The sequence below is a fragment of the Chaetodon trifascialis genome, chromosome 16 (assembly GCF_039877785.1).
Source record: "Chaetodon trifascialis isolate fChaTrf1 chromosome 16, fChaTrf1.hap1, whole genome shotgun sequence".
Lineage (NCBI taxonomy): Eukaryota > Metazoa > Chordata > Actinopteri > Chaetodontiformes > Chaetodontidae > Chaetodon > Chaetodon trifascialis.
In genome coordinates, this window is record NC_092071.1 from 24,448,163 (window position 1) to 24,474,327 (window position 26,165).

Below are 26,165 nucleotides of genomic sequence, written 5' to 3' on the forward strand. Positions count from 1 at the left end.
CACTGGTCCACTTCCTTGATGTCCTCACTACAGGTTTGCAGAGCTTTAGTTTCTGCCTTTGCGTAGGAATCAGGTGCACCATGACGTGGTCAGAGTGGCCCAGTGCAGCACGGGGGATGGCATGATAAGCATCCCTGACTGTGGTGTAACAGTGATCCAGAGTATTCTCCTCTCTGGTCGGGTATTTAATGAACTGTCTGTATTTAGGGAGTTCGTGAGCTGCAGTGCAGAGTCTGGTATTAATCCACACAGCCACATCTCTGAAAAGCACAAAACCGCAGATGAAGAAAAGTCCCAGTTTTTATCCAACAGCAGTTGCAATTCCTCCAGTTTGCTGATCAGTGAACACCCGTTAGAGAGAGATATTCCCGGTAACGCTGTGCGTAGTCTGCTCCGGTGAAGATGCACAAGCGCACTGGCCTTTCTTCCTCTCCGGTGTTTCGCTGCATGTGCAAAGGTGAGTGCACCTTTGACCAGGATGTCCAAAATTTCCAATGTTGGGCGCAGAAAATTAGGAAATAAATCCTCTGGTGTTGTTACCCTGATGTTCATGAGCTCTTCTCTGGTGAAAGTTCCGGGTACCGTCACAAAAAACAGAGTTAAAACACAAAACAAAACAATGCGCACCAACACACCGAGGCAGCCGTCTGCAGCACCATCTTGGAGGGGATCTTGATTGCATGAAGTATTTATCTCTTCTATAAACAGGGGCAAGCAAGGAGTGACGAAGCTCTGCAGAGAGGGATGTAAGAGTCAACGAGTTCTAAATTGAAATGAGACTGTTGCAACTAATACTAAATATCTATTCCAGTATTTGTGGAATGATATTTTGTGTAACAAACTGTATGTCTCCTGTGTCTTACAGATCATGGCCTCTGCTATCTTCCATTCTCCCATCTTCCATTTCATTGTTTTCCTGCCTTTTTCTAAATCAATGATGATGGATGCAGCATTGAGTTTTCACTTGTTTGTACTATTCTTACGATAAACACAAAATGATTTCCCCTCGGGGATCAACAAAGGAATTCTGATTCTGATTATCCCTTGAAGATGTTTTAAATTGCCTTAAAGTGTAATGATGATGTGGAGAAAGGAATTTAACTAAATAGAGAAATGTAGGGAACGGCTATATTAAAATTTCTATTAAATATCATCCACAAGCAGAAACCCAGGAGATAACAAAAACAACACTTAAACCACTGTCAAAAGTTTTGATGAGATGTTTAAGTGCACTGCCACTGAAAACTTTGCAGGCACTGTATGTTCTTGGCAGGAGAAATCTTTTCATTCCTCCTTTGAGGGACCGGCCGAGTGGAGATAATAGCAGGAGACTGGCCAATCAAACAAATGACCAAGGGGCCACTAAATAATGAATGTGTATAAACTTTTACCTGGCTTTGCCTTTGCTGTCTGGCTGGTTGCACATGTCCACAATTTCAGATTTGTACCACTACAGTAAATAAGTCGATGAAAACCAGGTAGCAGTGGAATGCTTGTCACATAAATGAACAGGGAGAAGAGCTGAGGAGTAAACATGAAATGCTTTTTTCCCTGGTGCTGTGTGCATATACACCAACAGAGCATGCTCATGCATTAACATGCAAAACACACTCACAAACAGCTCATAAAAGCCTTAATGCTGGCAGTTTTAAAAGTCTATACACAGCCATATCTGTCCCTGGAAAATCCTCTGGTCTGACATTTTCTGCAATGCCAACATCATTTTTCCTAATAAACAGGAGAACTTGTTTTTGCCCTTCTTCAAGGACATGAGTTCATTTAAGTTAAAGTTCTTTGTTTCATTCTGTCAACAAACATTTCTATTTATAACAAGACCTCAGTTTTTTTATAGTGATGTTGTATAGATAGTGACATGCCAGACATGCTGCATTTTATAAAACAATTTTTCTAAATCCTCTTTAGCTCAGAGGCCCTCTAGATTATGAGGAGGGATGATCATACAGGACAATTGGCACATCTTTCTACCAAAACATTCTTAAGCTGGTTTTCTAACTGCTCCACCCCCATTTAACGTAAACCAATGGCTTCCAATGCACACACATGCCAATGTCATTCTCTGTGATTCAATACAGATTTTGTTCAGTCATAATTCTTGTTTTGATATTCTCATCTAATCACCTTAGGACTGAAGCTGATCTGCTTACATGTGTAATCCTGTAGTCTCTCAATTGCAAACATGTCATTCCATCTGCAGCCATAAGCCCAGCCATAGTGCTAATTCCACACCACACACTTTGCCACACCATATAGATGGTGACCATACAAGCACTCTGACCATGCAGCTTTTTAGAGACATTCACCGTATTTCTGTTGATTCATTTAATATTCTGAATAAGAAAATAGTTGGTGCACATGATGAGGCAACAACCTTGACCATGTTTAGACATGACAGTAGATCTGGAAGGAAATACATATCAGGCCATACAGAGCTGTTTGTTTCTTTGTTTGTTTGTTTACCTTTCATTCTCTGCTGCAGTACTTTATGTGAGGGATGAAGTGTATATATAAACTTTCATGTAATAAATTGCATTGGAAATATGAACATATTTTATATTTAAAAAAAGTATGGTGGTTTATTTTTATTTTGAAGAAAAACCATTTCAGTTAACTATGAATGCCAGTTACATTACTGTCATGTGAACTGCAGCTGTGAGTAGATCCTATTTTTTTTAACTCGCCTCAGTGGTGCATTCAAGGGCATTGTTAGTGCAAAAACTGATGTTGTGAAAGCTATTGTGTGAATATATATTTATTCACTTTAAAAACAACTGTGATGGATCTCCTTTTCCAAGCACATTTGAGGTCTCTTTAAACTATTCCTATTCCAAATTTCAATGTAATAGGAATTCATGTAAAGCAGGAGCACCGAGGAAAAGTGTTGGAAGTAGTGCTGGGAGTAGTGCAAACTGTGGTGAATTATATGTAGTATGACTGCCATAGTTGAGTGAAATGCAGGAAAAACTGATCTGGAGTTTCTCAATTCTGTGCTGTATGCAGGGAGACTGTCACTCATTCTTGACTACATCCTGTCGTGGAAAATCTACAGGTAATAAGATGTGATTTATATTATGTTCACCATGGCAGTGATTACCATCATGGGGTCAGAATACAATTGACCTATTTTGAGCAGTGGCATACTGTATGTGACAGGCAATAAAATGTTAGTGCTAATGGCAGGCACATTGCAGGTACTGGCACAGAGTGTTACAGTGATAGACAAATGAAAATGCAAAGATACTTAAATGGATTGGACAGTGTTTTTCAAATGATTTGGGCTTCCTGGATAAGGTGCTGTGAGGGAACAGTGGTCTTGACTGGGTGTCTACAACTCACAATCAAAGATGTTTCCGTTGCTTTTAAAGCTATCACAATAATGACATCTCTCTGTACCACTGCAGGAAGTCACATGAATAAAAACTTAATATCTACTGTGACAGTAATAATCTTGACTTTGGTAGTCTCTCTATTCTTTAAGCTTCTTGCTCAGAAAAAACACTTTTGTGATTTGTCTGTGTCGATGCACAATGTTAGATTGGCAGATGGTGAAAGAGATGTTGGTATTCCCTCCGGCCTTGTTTTGATAAAGCTGGGAATACTCATGCTGAGCTGAGCTGTGACCAAACACCATTCAAGCCTGGCTGCTGGCATGGTGTGAGTGTTTTTTCCCACAGCACAGCACGGTGACAGCTCCTTCCATGTCACCACAGTCAGCATCACATCAGGTTTCTTACATATGAAACAGGAGCAGGTGAGGTCAACACAATGCATCAATAATCACCATGCACCATAATTAAAACAGGACAAGTTCTGATTCTGTAATATCTTACAACGAACTGGCTTCATTGTACTCTCAAATACTTCTTTTTAACAAAATTCAGAATAATAATGAAAACTGTGGGTAAAATAATTCCTATATTCAGAGAAATAGGTATATTAACTTGTTCATTTCAACTAATCATTTTCTTTATGCATTTTCTTTATGCGTTCACCTGGGGTATCCTCCATAAAAAATACCCCCACTAAAAATATGCAAGAAGATCACCACCTGACAAATGGTTACAACCAGGAACTGGTCCCCGTGCGCCGGTCAGCTGGCAGCCCACCGCTCCTGGTCCGCCGTGGAGGAAGGATGGTCCAAGGATGGGTTAAAGGCGGAGAATAACTTTCACATATGCATGGCGTGTGCAGTTTCCCCTCCTAACTTCGCATGTTGTGTGTAAAAAATCTGTTTATACAGTCACATTGTGGGGTCTCACCTGCCTTCTGGGGACAAAATGCAGGTCCCCTTAAAGAAAATCATTAAATTTTAGGGTGAAGACTGAGGATAGGGTTATGGGTTAGGTAAGGTTAGGTTAAGTACAGGGTTAGGAACAGTGTGTGTGTGTGTGCGTGCGTGCGTGCGTGTGTGCGCGCACGCGTGCTTGCAAGTGCCAAAAACAGCTCATAAGAGAGAAAAGGAAAAATGAAGGGAGACATAAAGAGAAACTGAGAAGCAGTAAGGCGGAACTAAAGAGCGAGGAAAGAAAGACAGCAACAAAGGGGGAAGACAGAGAAAGGGGCTGTTGTGCAGCATGCAGGCACTGCAGAGTTCTGCTGCAGAATACAGGGATGGCAAGCAGGAGGACGTACTGAAGCTATTTTAGGGGGGAGCAGTTGAAGACTAACCCTAGGAGATATGAACCTTGTTTCTTTGGCATCACCTCATGCTGGATTGGGGCTTGCACTGTGAGAGAACGCGAGGAAAACAGTGGGAGTCTAAATCATCTTAGATGGAAAAAAAAGTTAATGGGGATGCTGTCCACAGGACTGTGTAAAGTTACAGTGATCCTCTTTATCCATCTATCCATACATCCGTTTTCTAAACTGCATAGCAGTAAGTAATGCATATGTGTCAAACAGCAATAACTAAAATTAAATAGAAAGTACAACTAAAATAGAAGACTCATTCCATGTAATAACTGGGCTGGGATTCCTTTCATTCACGCAAATAGCGTGCACAGTAATGACATCATTCTTATGAACACATCCTCCCTTCCTGCTCATCCTGTCCACTCACACTTTGAGGGCAATATAAGTTCACAGGAAGCAAAGGTGTCAATTTGTAGAGCAAAAGTATCAGCACGATATAGAACTCTGACCCACAATCTATATGCATCTCATTCGGAATCTACATGCATCACGTCCTTCTTGTGCTCAGAGTAATCACTGACAATCGCTGATGTTTGACAATGATAGGGAAAGGTGGATTGCAAATGGGGGTCTATAAATAGAAGCTCTGCTGGAGCCTCATGCAGCATAAGTATGTAGCAGGGCTGTGAACCTTAAAGATTCTGTCACTGCAGCTCAATAACAGTAACACTTAAACATATGGTGCTGCTACACCTAATTAAGCATTCAACACATTCATAACATTAATGCCCAGATGAGGAGGGGTAGGTATTTACAAACATGATGGGAGTCACACGTACAGCTTTACCACTTAAGGATGTGCACCAATGTTCCAAGTACCAACTGGTTCACTGTGATTGCATAATATCTACAGCCTGTTAGCACCACATTACATCCACAATAGATGACATCTCATAAATCACATTAAACCCCATAAACAGTAAGCCAAGAGAAAAAAAATATAAAGTATATAAAGGAAAATAAATCAAGAAATACATACACACAGATTTGTGTCTGTAAAATGTGGGTAATACATGGGCACACACACACACACACACACACACACACACACACACACACACACACACACACACACACACACACCGTTCATCTGCTGAGTCAGCCACAGAATTGGCTAAAAATACAATTTTGAGCCTAAGTGACAGGTAAATATAAAAATCATTCAGTGTCACTTTTTTTACACTTAAGAATAAAAGCTAATCAGGTTTCATATGACAAAAATACTCTTTTACTTTAGAATACTTTTATTTTAGAGAACTGCAACTGTCTCCTCAGTGTAAAAAATACAATTGCAGTTTGGATAAATCACATTTCAGTCTAATTCCTATTATTTCATCCCTGTTTATGCATTTACATATGATAATGGTTTCACATAAATAAGATTTAAAAAATGAAAATCACTCACACATTGTTGCAGAAAATCACTGCATCACTGTTTGACATAAATTGCTTTTTTTCCTTGATGAACAATTTGGCAGATGTAGGGCAAATCCATGAATCTAATTGGGTTTTCTTGCTCTGATTATAGATGTGATTAATCATGTGACCACTTGAGAGTGATGGTGCGGTCACTCAATTTCTCCCCATTCATTTCTTTGTGGAATGAAACAAAACGTATTCCTAATAGTTACAAAATGATTGCGTCCCATTTGCATCATGCAGAGTTGAATCAGTTCATCTCTGACACATGAAATCACAGTGTTTCTGACATACAGCCAGTTTGAGAGAGTGGATGAGACTGACATCTCATTCAGGAAATATTGATTGTTTGAATTTATGGAACTGCACTGTGAAATAACACAGGCAGCAGAGAAGGAGGGATGCTGCTGGGCTGCAGTGAGTGCAAGGACAGCAATAGAGGGCAATGACACTAAAGCGTCTGATAAGAATTTGTATAAGATACAATTTTGAATACTGCTGCTGTTAGCCTTCTGGCCATGCTAGCTCCTACAGGTTATCTCTTCAGCCTTGCCCACACTGTTTTCCTGTTCCCTCTGCTTTTTCCAACATCACACAAGTCAAGTTCTCAAAGTGAAACCGGCTCTGACTGTCAGGCAAGACAGCTTTATGTATATAGCACATTCCAAATAACCAACTGTGCCATTACTCTCAAACTGCTCTCACACATGCAAAGCACTTGATGAATGTGTCTTCTTAACTTTCAACTTTTTTACTTTGGAATCAGCTCTTTAAAGCATTCTTAAATTTAAGTATTACAATTTGATATTTGATACGGCTCTATACCCACTGTAGCACATCGGTCACACGCAGAACACATCACTGCTGCAATCAAAGACTGGACAACCTGCCTGAATGACTTCTTTCTGCTAGCCAAGCAGAGGTGGGAATTTTTTCTTGTGGAGCTGCATGTGAGTGACATCAGCAATCAGTAAAGCAGCAGGGACTCCCCAGAGCCCTGGTCCCCTGACCCTGCCACTGCTTACACTGCTGTATGTCTCTCCATCAAAGGACCTCTATTTCACTGAGCATTTCGCCAAGCAAACCTCCTTGGCGTCAGTTATTCACCTTGCTTGCCAATGAATCAGGACAACGTCATGGCACTCAAGGAAGCTGCTGTCATACGTGGCACTCCCATGCCACCTCCTGCCCTCCATGTGAACTTTTATCTCTTTAGAAGACGAGAAGTTATTTAGTGATAGAGGACAATTCTGTGGAAGCTTTTGGGTGTGCCCCTGCACACTGTTGCAGGTACACCAAGACTGACTCACAGCCACAGGATGGTGAGTGTGATAAGCTGAGTATACCTGTTTTTATAAAGTAACAGCAGGCAAGCATATTTTTCCCAGTAAGACAGTTGACCACATAAACTATGCCATTGGCAACAATTTTTGGAGCAAGCCAGTTTGTCCTGGCTTGCAGCAAGATGTACAGTACATGCAATTTGTGAAGCTCTGTAGTGGGATCATGTGTCATAATTGGACTGATAATGTGAACCTGCAGTCTGTTATTTCTTGATTCCACATGGCTAAAAGTATTGTAGATTAAGCATTTTGGAATATGTCTAAATACATCATTTCACACAGATTTTCAGATGACTTCACTATTTCATATTTGGAAAACACCTTTTTAGTTTGACATCTCTAAATACTCAGACTTTAAATCATATGCTGACTCCAGTCTCATTTGATTCCTGTTAAACTAAAAAAAAATTCAAATCATTCCTTTTTGGTCACAGCACTGACCAAAACACTTTAGCAGAAAAAGAAATCCAGCCAGCTATCACTGACGACAACTGATAAAAGCGCTCAGGCTCATGTGGCAACAAGACACTAAAAACAGTGAAAGGAGTGATAAACACAAAGAGAGAAATAGAAAAGAGGCAGAAGAGGGAGCCTGAGGCCTTTAAACACTTCTGGGAAAGAGCAGAGGCAATGTGAAGTCAAACAGAACAAGAGCAACACTGATGAAACTGAGCTAATGTGCTGTGACCACAAGGGGGGACTGGGGAATGTACAGGACCGTATCTGGTGTGTCTGTTGCCACAGCAACTAGATTCATATGCAGTCTGATTACATGTCTTGATGAATGCTTAAGCCACCAAGTGAAGCCAAGAATATTCTTAGTCTCTGTGAGAGAGTCCAATTAGTACGGAGCCCTGGACCTGACATGGAGAAAAAAAAATGTAATTCGTGCAAACGAAATACTAATTCGTGCGAACGAAATACTAATTCGTGGGAACGAAATAATTAATTCGTGGAAACGAAATAATTAATTTGTACGAACAAAATACTAATTCGTTCGCACAAATTAATCACAGGGTTATGCTGCTGCCGATCGCACGTGGCACAATGCTTATTGTCAACATAGCGGCGACACACAGCCACATACGCAAGCACAGTCATCAGATACGATGGGACAATCAATAAAGATAATTTAATGTAGTAAATAGTGTTTGTTGTGGTTATTTTGCACAGAAATGCGCCTGACATCTTCTTTGAAGTCTGTGTGTGTGGGCGTGTTTACACATGGCTGCTGACGCTGCTGACAGACAGGAGCGAGGGATCAGATGAGAGTCACAGAGTTGCACAGCTGATCATAGCTTTTATATAACTGTGTCTCTGGTGAAATTCATAACTTAAACTACAGCAATGGATCTCACGATAGTGCGTTTTGGTGCCATGTTTTTTATACCACATTGTAGAGGAGATCGTCCTGTTTACTTTGATATGCATATCGCCGACCTCCGCTGTACAGAGACCTATTTAACACGAACTCAAATATGAGCATAATTTTAACCGCACTTTGCGTGTTTCGGTCCCATTGGGTTAAAAATGATGTTATGCTCAGTGCAGCGTGCATCCACTTGTTCCAAAACTACACACACAGCTGTTCATCGCCGAATCTGCAGACCATTTCCGTACGGATTGGTGGAGTCTAACGATCCGTTTGGAGCGGAGTCCCATCTTGTCACCTCCAGGTTAATTGGTGATGAGACATCGGTGTGCCGCTGCGCTCTTGGGGAGCGCGATGAAGCGGGTGGGTGCACAGAGCGCACAGCAGATCTCCCTTGAGATGCGCTCCTCACAATACAGTCAGTGAAGTGGTAATTTGGCTGACCTGCGCGCTGTGCATAGGCCTACAAGTCTGCAAAACCTCCCAGGCAGATTTGGATATCTGAAGTAGGCTATCTGCTGCCATTGTATCTAATGACATATCAAAGACTGTGCTTGCGTATGTGGCTGTGTGTCGCCGCTTTGTTGACAATAAGCATTGTGCCACGTGTGATCGGCAGCAGCATAACCCTGTGATTAATTCGTGCGAACGAATTAGTATTTCGTTCGCACGAATTAATTATTTTGTTCCCACGAATTGATTATTTCGTTCCCACAAATTAGTATTTCGTGGGAACGAATTAGTATTTCGTTCGCACAAATTAATTTTTTTGTTTCCCCATGTCAGGTCCAGGGCTCCGTACATTAGCTTTTCTACTTTTGTGGATTACTTTTTTGACACTCAGGTGTTTGTCTGGTGCTCTTCTCCAGAGACATGATTAGCAACAGAACATGTTGTGTTTCACTCAGGGACAACTTTGTCAGTCCTCTAGTTATGACACAGCCACCTCAAGGCCAGTCAGACACCACAAACAATGAGTGACAATATGGAGGCTTAACCTTTGGCTTTGTGAACTGAACAGTATCTATGACCTTTAAGTGAAAATGTGATATTATGTCCAGAAAATAAAGAGAACCATCTTTCTATCTTCTAAGTCTATGTTCATAGACCAGAATGAATAATGCATGTAGATGGTACTTACCATTGACGGTTAGATGCACCCAGCTGCCATTGTGGAAGGTGTCATACTGCTGCTCCAGCATGAGCACCTTACACTCATACCAGCCCTGGTCGTCTGAACGCACATTCTCTATCCGCAGGGAGGACTTGCTGTGCAGACTGGCCCGGCCTAGTCAACAGAGACAGAGATGAGGTGTCAGCAGAAAGGGACACAGAGAGGTGAGGGTGGGGTGGGATGAATCGAAGGAAATGAAGGGAGAGAAGGTACAGGTGATGTGTGAATGAATAAAGAGGGAAGAGAAGAGAAACGTGACATGAATGTTGAAAAGAAAATCAACCTTTGAAGAGTTCACATATAAATGTGCAAGGAAGTACACTGCAGTGCGTTCGTGTAGGTGTCTCAGGGTAACAAAATAGTAAGCAAGACCTGTTTCTAAACAGTGTCACAGCTGCACAGTTAATGTGCAACACAACATCAAAATGGGATACCAACTGCAGTTGTATATATGCAGTGAAATGTTTCATTTAAGCCTCCTGCGGTTAAGATGTCCTCATCTCCATGTGTGTGGCAGTCTATTTTGGAGATGCACTGAGGCAAGGACAGGTCATTACTTCCTTTGAGGAGTGGGAAGTGGCCAACATGACAACAGAGAACACTCAGGGTTACACAGGAGTCACAATCCATCAGAACACATAGCAGCTTTTGACTTGGTGAGTACTCACTCAGGAATAGCTGCATGTTACTTTTACAGATCAAAAGCTGAAAGAGGGGGACTGATGATGTTGCTCCAGGCAATCTGGCAACTGGATCATAACAGATGGCAACTGGCAATAAGGGCTATACAAAGAGCTTTCAGGGAGCAGAAGACGGCTCAAAACATCAACATTATCAAAGCCTGGCTATCCCTCATTAATCCCCTCACTCGCTGCTATCCTCTCCACTTTGTGGGTATTCCTGACTAATTTTTGTTTGCCTTCTTAAATCCCCTCTGCAGCATGACACACCAGGTAAATATATCAGCTGCACTGGCAGCTGTCTCGGTGAGTTAAGGTAGACAGTCAAAGTGATGTTCGTTCCCAAGCCTCTGTGTGTGTGTGTGTGTGTGTGTGTGTGTGTGTGTGTGTGTGTGTGTGTGTGTGTGTGTCTGTTGGTCTGTATGTCTGTCTGTCTGTCTGTCTGTCTGTGTGAGATCTGTATGTCCTGGCTAAGCTATGTATCAAATTATATTTGTCCAGCTTCCAACCATGTCTGTCTCCTTTCTTGGCTGATAGGTTGGAACTGTGAATGTTACTGAGTTTAAGGTATGCATTTAAAATACTGTATACAGTATCTATGGATACTGTATACTACTGTATACTACTATCCAGTAGTGGATAGTGAATCCTTCACTATCCACTACTGTGTATACAGGACCTGACCTTTGATTCCACTTCTATTTCTCTTTGTCTGAGGGTAAACAATATGTCCAAACACTACTGGAAGTCCTTTTTGGACTTGATGTATTCAAGCATAAATGTTAATGAACAAGAAATCACGCATGGGAGGTCTCTGTATAAACACAGGGTACTATTTTGACAGCACAGTGCTGCTCAGTTTTTATATGGCTCTCACTTTGCTGACAGCATTTTTGGAATAACATTCCATCCATCCATCCATCCATTTTCTATGCCGCTTATCCCTTTTGGGGTTGTGGGGGGGCTGGAGCCTATCTCAACTGGCAACGGGCGGGAGGCGGGGTACACCCTGGACCGGTCGCCAGCCGATCGCAGGGCAACATATATACACAAACAACCATTCATGCTCACACTCACACCTAGGGGCAATTTAGAGTCACCAATTAACCTAATGAGCATGTTTTTGGGAGGAAGCCGGAGTACCTGAAGAGAACCCACGCATGCACGGGAAGAACATGCAAACTTCACACAGAATGGCCCGACCTGGGAATTGAACTGGCAACCTTGTTGCTGTGAGGCACGCGCACTACCTGCTGTGCCACCGTGCAGCCTGGAATAACCTTGTTCATGTAAATTAAGATGTGTTTAACAAGAAAGAAATTAGAAAAATTACAGAAATGAAAAAAGTGCATTGAAAATCTGTGAATATTCTGTGTGACGTGTGATATTCCAACTTTCTAGTCATCTAGACTGCCTAATTTGCTGTGTTCTGCTTCTGTCATTAATATTCCTCAAATGTATTTGTAAATTAGCTCACAAAATAATAAAAGCCATTATGTTTTAACCATGTTCACAAATCAATTAAATCATAAAAAAGTGACTTATGTTTAAAGCCCATCTTTGACATCCCATCCAAAAAATACGAAAAAAAAAAAAAAAAAAAAAGTCAAGAGTGAGTCTAAATAAAAACTGTGTCACTATGAAAGGTCCTGGTGGAAAAGAGTGGTATAAACAGAACTGTATGTTGTACATTAAGGCCCAGCAAATCCCCACAAGTGTTTTCAATCACTCTGGCTGATTAGAGCTCCAGTCAAGTCAAAGTTGGGCTGGGGATTATGTGTGTCATGAGGACTAATATGAATGGCAGAAATGTACATTGTCCTGCTCTGACAGATACAACAAAAATCCAATAAGACTGAGGAAGATGTCAATTAAGCATAGTTTGTACACACCCACACAGTCCTGAGAAGAAGTCCAATTATGTAACACGAATGAAACGATCTGTGTAGGTGGACCATGGGTCAGTACGGTTTTTAAAAACTGGAGCTTGTGAAACATAATGGGAGTTGGTCTGATATGGGAGTTGATAATGGGAGTTGGTCTGTGAAAAAGTCTTCCATCTACTATCAAGATGCCAAGCTGCCAGGCTTCAATATCAACAGCTGTTGACTCACGTGGTAACGTAACGTGGTTGCGTTACTTCATTTCTGTACAAAAATGAAGATTCAACCTCCCAATTAAATAACTCAGCTATTAATGAAAAGCAGATGCCCTTACAGTATATGCTACATAATTTTTGAGATCAACAGCTAGATTTACAGCTTTTAATGAATTAGAAATGAGCATACAGCAAGATCAAAATTTATTTGGTGCCTTTTTATTGGGCATCAACCTCATGGTTATGCATGTATTGCTGAAAAAATAGACTTGAATCATAAGTTAGTGCTTCAGGTCGCGGTTAGACCTGAAGCGACCCAGCTGAAATGCAAGCCTGCATGGAGCCACTGCAGACAGCTGCATTGATTTAAAATGAGAGGGTATCTGTTGTGTGAGACATACAAGTAGGAAAAACGGGTTTGATAAAGCTTGTCAGCAAGAGCCCTTTCAAAACCAATCAAAAGGAAAGCTAACACAGACCAGGTTATGCCCAGGGTTTAGTTGCAATAACATTACTATTACAGACTAGGGCTGTAGTGATACACTAATCTCACAAAATGATACGATACGATACACGATATTCGGCTCACGATGCGATATATATCACGATATTCAGCTCACGATACAATTCAATACGATTCAATACAATTCAATACACTTACATCATTTTCTGAAAGATTTTAAATGAACAAAGTGATTTTGGTGACATCTTGTGAGTCTTCCATTGACTTGGATTGAATTAGTTGAACTGAAAGCATCAATTACACAATTAATGGCTCTGAGTGGCAGCTTGCATATGCTGGACAAAATGAATCAAAGATGTGTTGAAAAAATTTGTTTCATTTATTTAAACAGTGAGTGCAAAAGTAAAGTGAACAATGGAGTTAAAGTGCAGAAAGTGGCCGTCTTTGGCAGCTTTTTTAGCATGAAAGTGAACATATGAGGTAGCTTCTAGCCAGTCTAGCCACCAGATTAAGTAAAAATAAACCATGGCAGCCAATAATTCAAGTCCAACATTTAACCCAACTTAAAATTGTACCCTTCTTAGCAGAGTAGCTTAAGGCCTGTAAGCACTGGCCAACAAGTGAACACTAAACAGAAAAACTCCTCTCCACATAACTGCAGACCAAGTGATCTACATTCTCTTTAGATTTTTGTTCAGGAATAGAATCTGATCAACATGCTCTGAGAGAAGTGCACTTCTCTGAGCAGTGATGATATCTCCAGCAGTGGAGAAGACCCTCTCCGAGGAGACACTAGTGCCAGGAATGCAGAGGTATCTTTAGCAAGCTGTGACAAGAGTGGATACTCAAACTGGTGCTCCTTCCACCAGACCAGTGGATCTTCTTTCACTTCCAAGAGATATGCCTGCTTGTAGTAGGTCATCTGCTCCTTGGCTTCGTCCTCTTGTGTATTTGTCTTGGGTCGTGCTGCACCACCACCATATCGTTCACCAAGAAGGGCAGCCAGTGGACAAGATGGCCTTGGATTCCTGGGTGGAGGACCCTGACCTTCAAATAAATAAACAATAAAAACAAAAACACATTATTAATAGTTAAGCACATTCCATAATTCCTACACAGAGGTTCCAGACAACACAGTGCACTTCACTGGATAACGATGGGTGATACTGATCTTGACTGCTCTTTCCTTCCTTGAATCGCTCACCATTATCTACAGCTTCTTCTTTGGATGCCATCCCCTCATCTTCAGCACTAGCATTTGCTGTCCCTTCTTCGTTCACACTCCAAAGTGACAACTAAATTAAATAGGTCAACATGAAATTAAATTCATGAGCTTTTACTGTAATAAATCTTTTAATTACTATATTTAATATCTATGCCTTTAAAATTGTTAACATTAATATTTATGCTTTTTGAATTATTTAATATTTATCCATTTTAAACTGTTAACATTATAGTATTTATGCTTTTTAAACTATTTAATATTTATCAATTTTAAACTGTTAACATTGTAGGATTTGCCTTTTAAACTCTGAACAATGTATTATTTAGGCCTATGCTTACTCTCCAGATTGCCTTACCTCAGATGGCTGCATGCTCAGTCTTGCAGCTTCTGCAATCAGTCCATCATAAACTTCCTGTCTTTCAGTCGGGATGGGAAGACTTCTGAATCTTGGATCCATCGCTGAACATGCATGGAGAGTTGCCTTGAGGTCGGTGTACCTCTTCTGAAGATCACCTGCCATGGCAGCCTTCATCTCTTTTATGACTGCAGATTCACCTTCGATTGGTTTCAGTCCATTGATCAGTGTGTCCTAGATGGGTGCGACGACTGACAGTGTGGGGGTCTTCTCCTTGGACATGTACTGTGTAGCCTCCTTCATGGGCTTCAGTGCGCTGACTACTTCTTCAGCTGTTGTCACGTCTGACTCGGTCAGTGTGCACAGGTCCTTCTCAGTCTTCCTCACCTCACTTGTGAGCAGGACTGCGCAGATGGCTGGTTGTTGCTCGAGAAATCTTTCCAACATGTCGTGCGCACTGTTCCATCTGTAGTTAAATGAAAGTAAGAAACTGTATTTAATTTATAGACCTATAGCGCCCTTCACAGTAGCTGCTTTATATTAATGACAAAATAAATTAGTAATAAAATCAAAATAAACAATTACAGTAATGCCGATTAATGTACACTGTCCCTGTGATAGATAGATAGATAGATAGATAGATAGATAGATAGATAGATAGATAGATAGATAGATAGATAGATAGATAGATAGATAGATAGAAATTGAAAAGTAACCACGCACGAACCTGGTAAGCACGTCCGTTATAAGCTTGTGTCCTGGTAGTCGTAGAAGCCTCTGCTTCTCTTTCAGCGTGTGGTTGGCTGTGGTGCTTCGTCTGAAGAAGTTCACAATTCGTCTCACTCTTCCCAACAGGGACAGGGACACACGTCAGGGCAACTCTCTCCGTGCTGGCCAGGGAGGCTTTGACGTGTGTCTTTGTCTCAGCGTACAACCTGGGAACGCAAACCTTGGTGAGGTGTTCGCAGGTGACAATAGGATAGCGGTGCTCCATTGCGTTCACCATGCGCCTAAAGCCGGCGTTTTCCACCACTGAATAAGGTCTCAAATCTTGACAAATAAAGTAGGCAACGGACTCCGTAATTTTCTGCGAACTCGGTGAAGTAGATGGGAACTTGTGGCAACAACCGCCGTCACTGTCCAGCGTGGTTTGTTTCGGGTCGCACCGCAGCTTCTTGGGCTCGGACTCAGTTAGCATTACCTCGTCTGGGTGGTGACGTTTTAGGTGTGCTCGCAGGTAAGTAGTATTTCCAGAGTACTTCACGTTTGTGTGACACAGCTTGCAAACCACCACAGTTTTGTCTAAATCGTCGCTTTCCTTTTTGTTTTTAAATCCAAAATGCTCCCACACATCTGCTTTAAAGCATGCAGGTGCTGGATTTATACTCGCCGCCATTTTCCTAAATTGTTCAGCTCGAACCAGAAGAGAAAGACGTCGGCGTCTGGGTAACTTGCTAGAAATGCTCTACAGCAACATGAGCGGCTGGCAGACCGAATTGCTCTTCCTGCAAAGTGCGGGACACGGGGGATTTGAATGGGGCTTAATGTATCGATACTCTCTGGGGAAACAAAATATCAATATAAATTGCAGAATCGCTAAAATTGCTCAGCTCTATTACAGACCATAATATATAGTCAAATCTAATGCTAGTTGTGCCTCTGCAGGGATTCTTGTGAAAGTATTGCAAAAGTAGTGTAATTAGTAACACTGTAATCTACACAGACTGTAACAATGTAAGGTAACATTGCGCTGAGTCAAAACAACCTCAATGTATGACTGTATGATGCTCTGTTTTTCTCAGTGCACTGTTCACTATAGCTGGATACATTTTCACACCTCTGACAGCAAGAAAATGTCAAGCTATTTTAAGTACATACATAAAGCTTATCATTTTTCGGACAGGCTATACTTATGTAAAAGATACTACCAAGAAGAAATTTTAAAGGAAGTAAACACATGTTGGAGAGCACCAATCACTGTCATATTCAAATATGTATTGCATTGCAATGCAGCAACTACATGACAGTACGTACACCAGGGTGCCCTTTTTTCTTTTTTTAATCTTTTTTTTTGTTAAATAAGTTAAACTTTTCAACAGATACCAGATATATTTGTTTTTCAGCAAATCCCATGAAAGGAACAAAACCAACAACATGTAAGTGTGTCTTTCCCTACTTTCTGGCTTCTCTACCCTGTCTGTGCTTCTAAGTTCCTAGCCTACAGGGTCTTACTTTAAAACCAACTCAAATATATAGTTTCATTTTTCTGAAAGGCTCAGTGTGTGTGTTCATGGTAATGAAGGAACATGTCAGCTAGTGCAACACTGTTGTTCTGTTTTTAATAGTTTTTGGACAAAAATGGAACTCTGTGGCACAGTGTAATTAGATATATCAGGCTTTAGATACACAGACAATACCTGTTAGTAGGAAGGATTCCAATTCCATTCTGGATCTGGTTCCAAGTTGTTAAAATACCCAGCTTTGTTAAGCTCTGCAGCCAACAAATCCCTTATTGAATCTTTCATCCATGATTTCTCTTAGTCTCTTTTGTCTCTTTCTGACACTACAGGCATCTGGAAAGACTACTCAGCGTCTCTGGCTTCTGAAGTTGTAGCACAGCCCCCCAGTGTGGAGCAGACACCGTTTCCCATTGAAGCAAAAGGAAAAATGATTGAGGACAGTGATAATGAGTTTCACAGAGCAGTGACTAAAGATGTGGTGAAACAACCTCACCCTTTGAGTAATTCAGTGGTTTAGGTATGACGCCGAGTGAATATAAACTGGACATATTTTTTTAAATACAGGATGTCTTCATTCCTCATCGAATGAACTACCTAAAAAGATTCAATTATTGAATTGAAAAGATTTGCATTCCATGAATGGGTGTAGAACATGATTCACATTCAATAAAACACTATTGAACCCCATCCATTCTTGTTAGTAGGATCAGTTCATTGTTGGTTTTGGTCTTTCATGGGATTGTTGACAATAAGAAAAATAAAGACTCATCCTTTAAATGTGTCATTTTCTCTGTACCATATGATGCCACACACAGTTCCTCTGTTCATAAACATACCTGAGAGTCCGCAGGATACCATTTGATACAGAGAAAACAAAGGAAAGTCCCCCCAAAAATTATATGAATGCATCCTGTTTATGTTCTCCATTCAACACTTCCTTACACATAAACGACTCAATAGGTCAACTGCCAGCAACTCCCAAAACGACCTATATAACCATTTCCAAAATAACATATACGATCATTGGAGAGTACCAGCGACAGGCATACTAGAACTTCATCATCGTCATGTCGTATCATTTAAGGTGAAACAGCTGCCATTTGGAAAGGTTTAGGTGCCAAAAGAGGTCTTGAAAAGGTCATAGCTTAAGTTAAAATAAATACATCTTTTACCTAATGTTACATAAATGACATGAGTTAATTACGTTGCTTGAGTTAAAATAAGTCAACATAGACTTTTTTCCCACACAGGACATGAACATTGGTCCCCTAGGGGAAATTCCTGTGTTTGTGAATATGGGTCATAAGCTGCTTGCACAGATGACGTATACAGATGTTTTTTCTGGTGAGAATGGGCAGTCACCATTGTATTCTAATCAGTCACATATACAGTCAATGGGATCTCCTTAACCTTCCACCATACTTAATCCAGGATAGATGAAAACATAGGGAAAAAAGTGTGAGTTCATTCATCCATTTAATCTATAATGGAGACATGAAAGCAGATAAAATGGAGCCAGCTGGTCTGGATCACTAGTCAGCCTTCATTTTCCCAGGAAATCATGTCTGGTGGCATGCAAAATTTCATAGTGAAAACGAGTCCTATAGTGAACCAATCTAAATGCAGATGGAGTCATTATTCCAAAGCCATTACGTTGTGCAATCAACATTTACTTCATAATGATACCTAACCAGAAAAACTACCTATTGCCACTTTCACTACCAATGAGAATTCCTCTCTATCACTTATGAGCACTTCTGAGAATGATATTTGTACTTCTGCGTAACTTCTAAGTAGGTTACGTGGTTAAATTCTTTTTTGTTTGTTCTAATTGTGTTTATTGCTGATATACAATCAGGAGTCTGCACAGGGTTTTTTTATTTTGAAAATTTATGCCGTTTCTGTGTCTGACTTCCTGCTGGACTTGATCTGCTCTGTGCAGCTTGACACGACATCTGTCAAAAATAGACTAGACTAGTATTCTCGATGGAGCAGAGTGGAGAGCTGCTTCTGGGAGAGAGAGAGAGACATATGTAGAAAAGTCATTTTAAACACAATGTCTCACAAATGTTAACTTTCTCTTGTCTGTGTAGTGAAATTACAGGATTTGCTTCTGAAAGTATTACTGTACATGCCACAGGTGCACAGGATATCAGAGCATGTTGACAACATTATGGCAGCAGTTTACAGGAATCCAGGAATCCCCACTATAAAACATTTAGTCCATTTCAAAGACAGTAAAGCTGTCATGCAGATGGCTTTAGTGTGGTTTAATATAGTGAATACTAGTATTGTCTCATCAAAACTCTCCTTGAGCCAGCCTGTTAGATCTGAAGAATGGATGATGTCATCACATGAAATCCAGGCCTGGCTGATTATCTTTTGAAACTATTGTCAGTAAGATGAAGCCAACATGGAACCCTATGCACAGATACAGTACTTATAGTCCCTCTTTATTTAAATTTATATTTAAACCATGCAGCAAAATTAGCTCTTGATGAATATGCAAATTAGGTCTATTCTACCTTGGGGAGCAGTGACAATGTGTCAGTATGTTGTTATTAAGCCCCGAAGAGGTGTTTCTCTGTTAAATCTTCAAATTACACATAATTAATTGGAAGGGTTATTTCTCAAATGCTTCAAGGAGGACTCATAAAAAAGAATAAAGAAACAAGCAATCACAATACTTAAGTGAATCCATTTTATACATGTATGCTTCACCTGCAACTCTGAAGCCTTTGGATGCTGTTTATCACTTTGCACAGACTTATTACTGGCGATGATAATACTCATCACTGTGAACTGTATGCTGAGGTTGGTTGGCCCTCTCTCTCTGTAAAGCGTGATAAACACTGGGTTTTATGTATGTATAAGGCCAGCTTTGGTTGGGTAATCACAACTATAATGTAACTGAGGAGGGTTGAATCAAGGGCAGCTGGACTTGGTTGTACAAACTTTTCGCCTCTCATCCAAGGGGCTTTTGGAGAGTCCCAATTATTTGACCTCTGTGGGGTTGTTATCATAGTTGTTGAAACCACTTGGGTGTGGCTGTCTGTGTAAATGACAGTCATTAAGGTTGTCACATGAGGCCAAGTTGTTAAATCTCTTGGGAAGGGATGAAAGGACAGCATTGTAGGTGTAGTTTGTACTGTAACAAACATTGTTTCTCTATTTCACAAAAATAGCCTCCTTGAAAATCTGTACATGGTTGTCCTTGAATGAGTGTCCCTTATCTTTCAGGTCTGAGTCTTCACAGACAGCAGTAATGTCCAACTAGCTTTAGATAAAATTACAAATGTTCCAGCTGGTGTCTTTTGTGCTGGTAATGTAAACCAATGAAGGTTTAATGGTACACTGCATGAGACAAAAAGTCTCTCGGTGTATTTTCCTCCCAGTTATTGCAGTGATATGCACCAGTGGTCCCCAACCTTTATTGCGCCATGGATCGGTTTCACGTCAAGCAATATTTTGACAGACCAGCATAGATACAAATAAAAACAAATGATTAAAAATACTGCTCACCATTACCCCGAATGTAGTTGTTGTAATCAGTGGGAGCCCTGCGTTTGTTTCTCTACAACAAGAAGGCTTCATTGGCTCATTTGCGAGCCTGTCGCCACATTTTACGCAAAGCAGGCTTGGTGTGTGAGAATCACCTGAAGCAATAAACCCATATTTTAAGTAGGACTGCTGATATTGTCTCTTAAATGCAGCCTTTCTTTTCTTTGGAAGATGTAGGTTCTTCATCTTCTGTCTCATTATTTTGCCTTTTTCTCTTTCCGAAGAAGCTCTCCAAAGACATTTATTTTTTACTACTTTTTGCTAGCATGTGAGCTTACTTGTTTACTACCGTATCACATGACCAAGATGAGCAGTTTGACATGTGTACAGAGGCACAGGCAGATGCTGTGACCTTATTTTATAAAAAAAAAAAAAAAATTAAAAAAAAAACTTCTTTCAGACTCTGATGATCAATAAAAAATTTTTGGTTCAGTCCCGGTACCAAATGGCCCACGGACCGGAACAGTCTCATCAATTCATGTGTTTTAGGACACAAAGTGGGTGCTATTCACTATTACAACAGCTTTATTCCAACAAGCAGACAAATGACAATGATTTTCTGTAAGTTTCGAGGTTAAGTAGGAGTTCCTATTGACTGAGGTGAGAAGTCATAAGAGGGCTTTGGTGGCATTTAAAAGAATACTCCATCCTCTCTCTAACCTTGTTTTGTAGGTATTATTCATTAACTGCTTTCAGTGGCAATTGTGAAATTATCACACACAAAGCCCATTGTGACAAACTTCATGGAAGTCAAAAGCAATCCGCCGTTATCTGTAAGCAGCGCAAGACCCAACAACTGTAATTAATCATTTCAAATAACATCCAGTTCTGTTTTTGTGAGGAATATGTACCTATTCACACTAACTTAGGGCCTTGTGTTAATTGATGACAGAAATACAAACCAACGACATTTTTTTTTAAAAAAAGCACACAGAAAAGTAAATACCCACCAGCCAACTGTTAAATAATGCAACATTTGTATTTCACTCATCATTTATGCAATATTTCTAATAAACATATACCTGCTAATGTTTTGCGGCTATAAATGCTTGTAAAGTTTCTCTAGTAAAAAAAAACAAAAAACAAACCTGTTTTGTTTCAATGACAATAATGTCATACGTGAAAGGAACAGTGTCCCTATGGCAACTCAGCGGGACTTAGGTTCATTGAAGAAATTAAGACAGTCCAGCTGTTCCTCCAATATTGGTCTATTCATCCAGTCGAGCTCCACTTCTTGTCTCTTCTAGGAGCTTCCTTTCGTCAACACATGGCAGTCTGTCACAGAGCTCCACTCCACATGAGTAGCATTAACTGTGATAGTATAAGAGGACTCGCCTTGGCTCCACATTTTCAACTTTGCATGAGTGGGTTCTGGTGCTATGGGTTGACTTGTTACCACTGCAAAGGTGTTCATCAAAGGCCATGTGACTGACATACCATGGCTTGCACAGATTCTCACACAGTGCATTCGGAAAGCATTCACACCCCTTCACTTTCCCAACATGTTGTTATGTTACAGCCTTTTTCCAAAACAGATTAAATTCCTTTTTTGTCTCATCAATCTACACACAATAACCCATAATGACAAAATGAAATTTTTTTTTTTTTGAAATTTTTGCAAATTTATTTAAACCAAAAAACTGAAATATTGCATGTACGTAAGTATTCATACCCTTTACTCAGTACTTTGTTGAGGCACCCCATTGGCAGCAATTACAGCCTCAAGTCTTCTTGGGTATGACACTACAAGCTTGGCACACCTGTATGGAAGATAGTTCCCCATTCTTCTCTGCAGATCCTCTATCTCTGTTAGCTTCAGGTCTTTCCAGAAATGTTCAATTGTGTTCAAGTCTGGGCTCTGGATGGGCTACTCAAGGACATTCACAGAGTTGTCCCAAAGCCACTCCTTGTTGTCTTGTTGTGTGTTTAGGGTCGTTGTCCTGTTGGAAGGTAAAACTTCGCCCCAGTCTGAGGTCCTGAGCAGTCTGGAGCAGGTTTTCATCAAGGATCTCTCTGTACTTTGCTCCGTTCATCTTTCCTGGTTCCTGACTAGTCTCCCAGTTCCTGCCACTTAAAAACATCCCCACAGCGTGATGCTGCCACCATCATACTTCACCTAAGGGATGGCATTAGCCAGGTGATGAGAGGTGCCTGGTTTCCTCCAGATGTGACACTTGGCATTCAGGCCAAAGGGTTCAATCTTGGTTTCATAGGACCAGAGAATCTTGTTTCTCATGGCCTGAGGATCCTTTAGGTGCCTTGTAGGCTATCATGTGCCTTTTACTGAGTAGAGGCTTCTGTCTGGCCACTGTACCATAAAGGCGGAGTGCTGCAGAGAGGGTTGTCCTTTTGGTAGTTTCTCCCATCTCCACAGAGGAGCCTTGGAGCTCTGTCAGAGTGACCATTGGGTTCTTGGTCACCTTCCTGACCAAGGTCCTTCTCCCCTGATTGCTAATTTTGCCGTGACTGTGTTCTTAGGGACCTTCAATGCTGCGGAAATTTTTGTACCCGTCCCCAGATCTGTGCCTTGATACAATCCTGTCTTGGAGGTCTACAGACAATTCCTTTGACTTCAGGGCTTGGTTTCTGTTCTGACATGCACTGTCAACAGTGGGACCTTATATCGAAAGGTGTGTGCCTTATAGTAAACAGTTTACAATCAAGTTGTAGAAACATCTCAAGGATGATCAGTGGAAACAGGATGCACCTTAGCTCAATTTTGAGTGTCATAGCAAAGGGTGTGAATACTTATGTACATGCGATATTTCATTTTTTTAGTTTGAATACATTTGTAAAAATTTCTAAAAAACCTTTTTCGTTTTGTCATTGTGGGGTATTGTGTGTAGATGAGAGAAAAAGATGATGAGACAAAAAAGGAATTGAATCCATTTTGGAAAAAGGCTGTAACATAACAAAATGTGGGGAAAGTAAAGAATGCACTGTACACTACACATTCTTAATTCTCTGGCGTAAGTATGCTCCACCGAACAATTTCTATTTCATTTTATTTGTTTTATTAGAAGATCAGTTTTCAACTCAGTAAGTTCCATTTAAACTGAGCTCAAACTAGTCTGAATAACTGAAGGGCAAAGCAGATTTATTAGCTTCAGGAAATGTCTGCTGGAGCCAGTCATTTTAAAATGCCACCATTCTTCTGGACCAGCTTAGAGATCTTCCATGACGATAGGTGACATTCAATAATGTAATCTGGGACCACTTCCTGCCATTTCTTTATTTTTTTCCTCTGTCCCCCATTTCCAGTTTCATCTTTAGTTTCTATTTCTTTCTTCCTGCCTGGATATCTCTTTATGTTCATCTCTTCCTCACTAAACTTTCTCATGGAAATGTTTAATATTTTGTATGCCTTTTCTCTCACGGATGTCTTGCCCCTCTTCCTCTCTGTGAAAAATATAGACAGTGGCTTCTTTGAGACCAAGGGCAGATGGGTTTCCAGGAAACAAAGGTCCTGTGGTTGGCTCGACTCATTAAACCTCAACGCCATCCCAATCTAAAGACAGCATAATGTAAGCCTTTGTGTATCAGCAGCTATGACCCTGATCTGTGAGACTTCATTCCATGATGTAATATCATGGTCACACTAAAGCACAGAGGGAGGCTGGTGTTCGCCTGCATCGGGCTACAGAACTTCAGACATTTCAGTTCTTCACTTTGAAACAAAGAGATGAATTGGCGCCTCACTTAAGGCTAAAAGCCAGTGATGTGTCTCTTAGGACTGAAAAATGTAAAATGTGGCAAGTTATGACAGCAAGAGGAGTTATAAAACAGCAAAGAGATCAAGCAGAGGTGCTGTGCATTGTCCCTCGAAACCAGTCAAATGTATGCAATTGATTTGAAATAACTGTAGTCTTTGCCATTGATCACCACTTCAAATCTGGCTATGTTTCAGGGGGTAAAGTGGGTCTTCCATTAATAACAAGGATGGCAGTTTGATTCCCAGCACCCTGCAGGAGACCAAACCCCAAGTTGCTCGCGATGGGCAGGCCAGCGCATTGTATGACAGTAACGGTAACTATATAAATATGGTTAAAATGTATTGAAAAAAATGTAAGAGTTATAATTTTTACAGTTAAAAGGTCAAAAGGTTGAAGTTCATGTAAATGAGCATAGTTTGTTTGATATGTTTGGCCAGCACCATATTTTCCGGACCATAAGTCGCTCCGAAGTGTAAGTCACATCAGTCAAAAAATGTGTCATGAAAAGGAAAGCCGAGGGCTCTCAAGTCTCACGCACTGGACGTGAGACACATGCGTTTCAACCCGTTAACACGCTCACACGCTATGCCTTGTATTTGTACTATTAATAAAAATTAACAATAAATTATAAATAATAAATCAAATTACTCATAAATTAGCAGGATAACGCCCACCAAGTTGTGCAGCTATTTTTTATAACAGTGGAACAGGTAGAGGAATTAGTGGTGTGTCGGTCGTGAATCTATGTCATTTATTAGATCAGAGCCCTACCCCACGCCGTCGCCGACATATCTGGCTGAATACCAGGTGCCTGGTATGTTAACGTAAACATTAAGAGATAATTAGCTACACAATAGCATAAACATACCTGGGAGGCTGAATACGCTAAATTAACATAACAAGCCAGCGAGTCCAACAAGCAAGTTCACCAAGCTCCCGATCTCATTCCACATCACTGAATCCAATGAAATCTTCATCCTCAGTGTCGCTTCTGAACAACTGAGCCAACTCCGGAGGAAGATGAAGCGCCGTCTCCTCTTCTGCAAGGATGTCGTCAGACTCTGCATCAGTTCCAGTTGTTCCGGCCTTTCTGAATGCTGACAGGATGGTTTTGGTTGTCACTGAAGTCCATGCTTTGTCGATCCATCCAAGGACTTGCTGGAAAGTTGCATGGCGCATCCTCCCCGTTGCTGTGAAGCTGTGCTCTCCATCCACCATCCACTCCTCCCACGGGCAACGAAAGGCTGCCTTAAAGTTCCGTTTCACAGAGATGTCGAGTGGCTGGAGTACTTTGGTTAAGCCTCCAGGGATAATGGCAGTTATGGAGTTGCAAGCTTTTATTTTATTTTTGAATTGTGGAGGTCTACAGACAATTGTTGTTTTCGGCTGCATATTTTACTACCTGCAGTTTGTAACCTGCAGTACAGGATGTTCTTTTTGGGGGCATTTTGTTTCTGTTCAGTCTTTCTCAGTTGTCTTTTTTTCAGGTAATTTGTGGTGCAGGAGTGGTACAGGTGCAGCATATAGTTGTCACAAGCCTAGAGCGCCCCCATGCAGCTGTAGACGGTAATCCGTAAACTGTGACCTCAACTGACTATAAGTCGCAGGACCAGCCAAACTGTGAAAAAAGTGCGACTTATTGTCCGGAAAATACGGTAGTCAGCCTGACAGTCTAACTTGGGTTGCAGCACAATGTCAGTCTTTGTCTTTCTTTATTTTAATTTGAAAGCAAACAGCCAATGCAGGCGCGTGCCTAGGTAAAGGGGTGGGGCTTAGTTGTAAAATGAGGCTTTGGGTTTTGGAGAAATACAG

The 26,165-nt window shown here is 40.8% G+C and overlaps 1 protein-coding gene across 5 annotated transcripts in view; it reads right to left on the reverse strand.

Annotated features, from left to right (window-relative positions):
• Positions 1-26,165, reverse strand: part of LOC139344880 (protein turtle homolog B-like) — a 173,766-nt gene that overhangs the window by 97,818 nt on the left and 49,783 nt on the right. For all 5 annotated transcript variants that reach the window (XR_011603183.1, XR_011603182.1, XM_070983303.1 and 2 more), the window contains exon 3: positions 9,986-10,132. Coding sequence is in view for 3 of the 5 variants with exons in the window: in XM_070983303.1 (XP_070839404.1) it covers positions 9,986-10,132 (147 nt within the window). In the remaining 2 variants the exon portion in view is untranslated. The remainder of the gene's footprint in view (positions 1-9,985; positions 10,133-26,165) is intronic.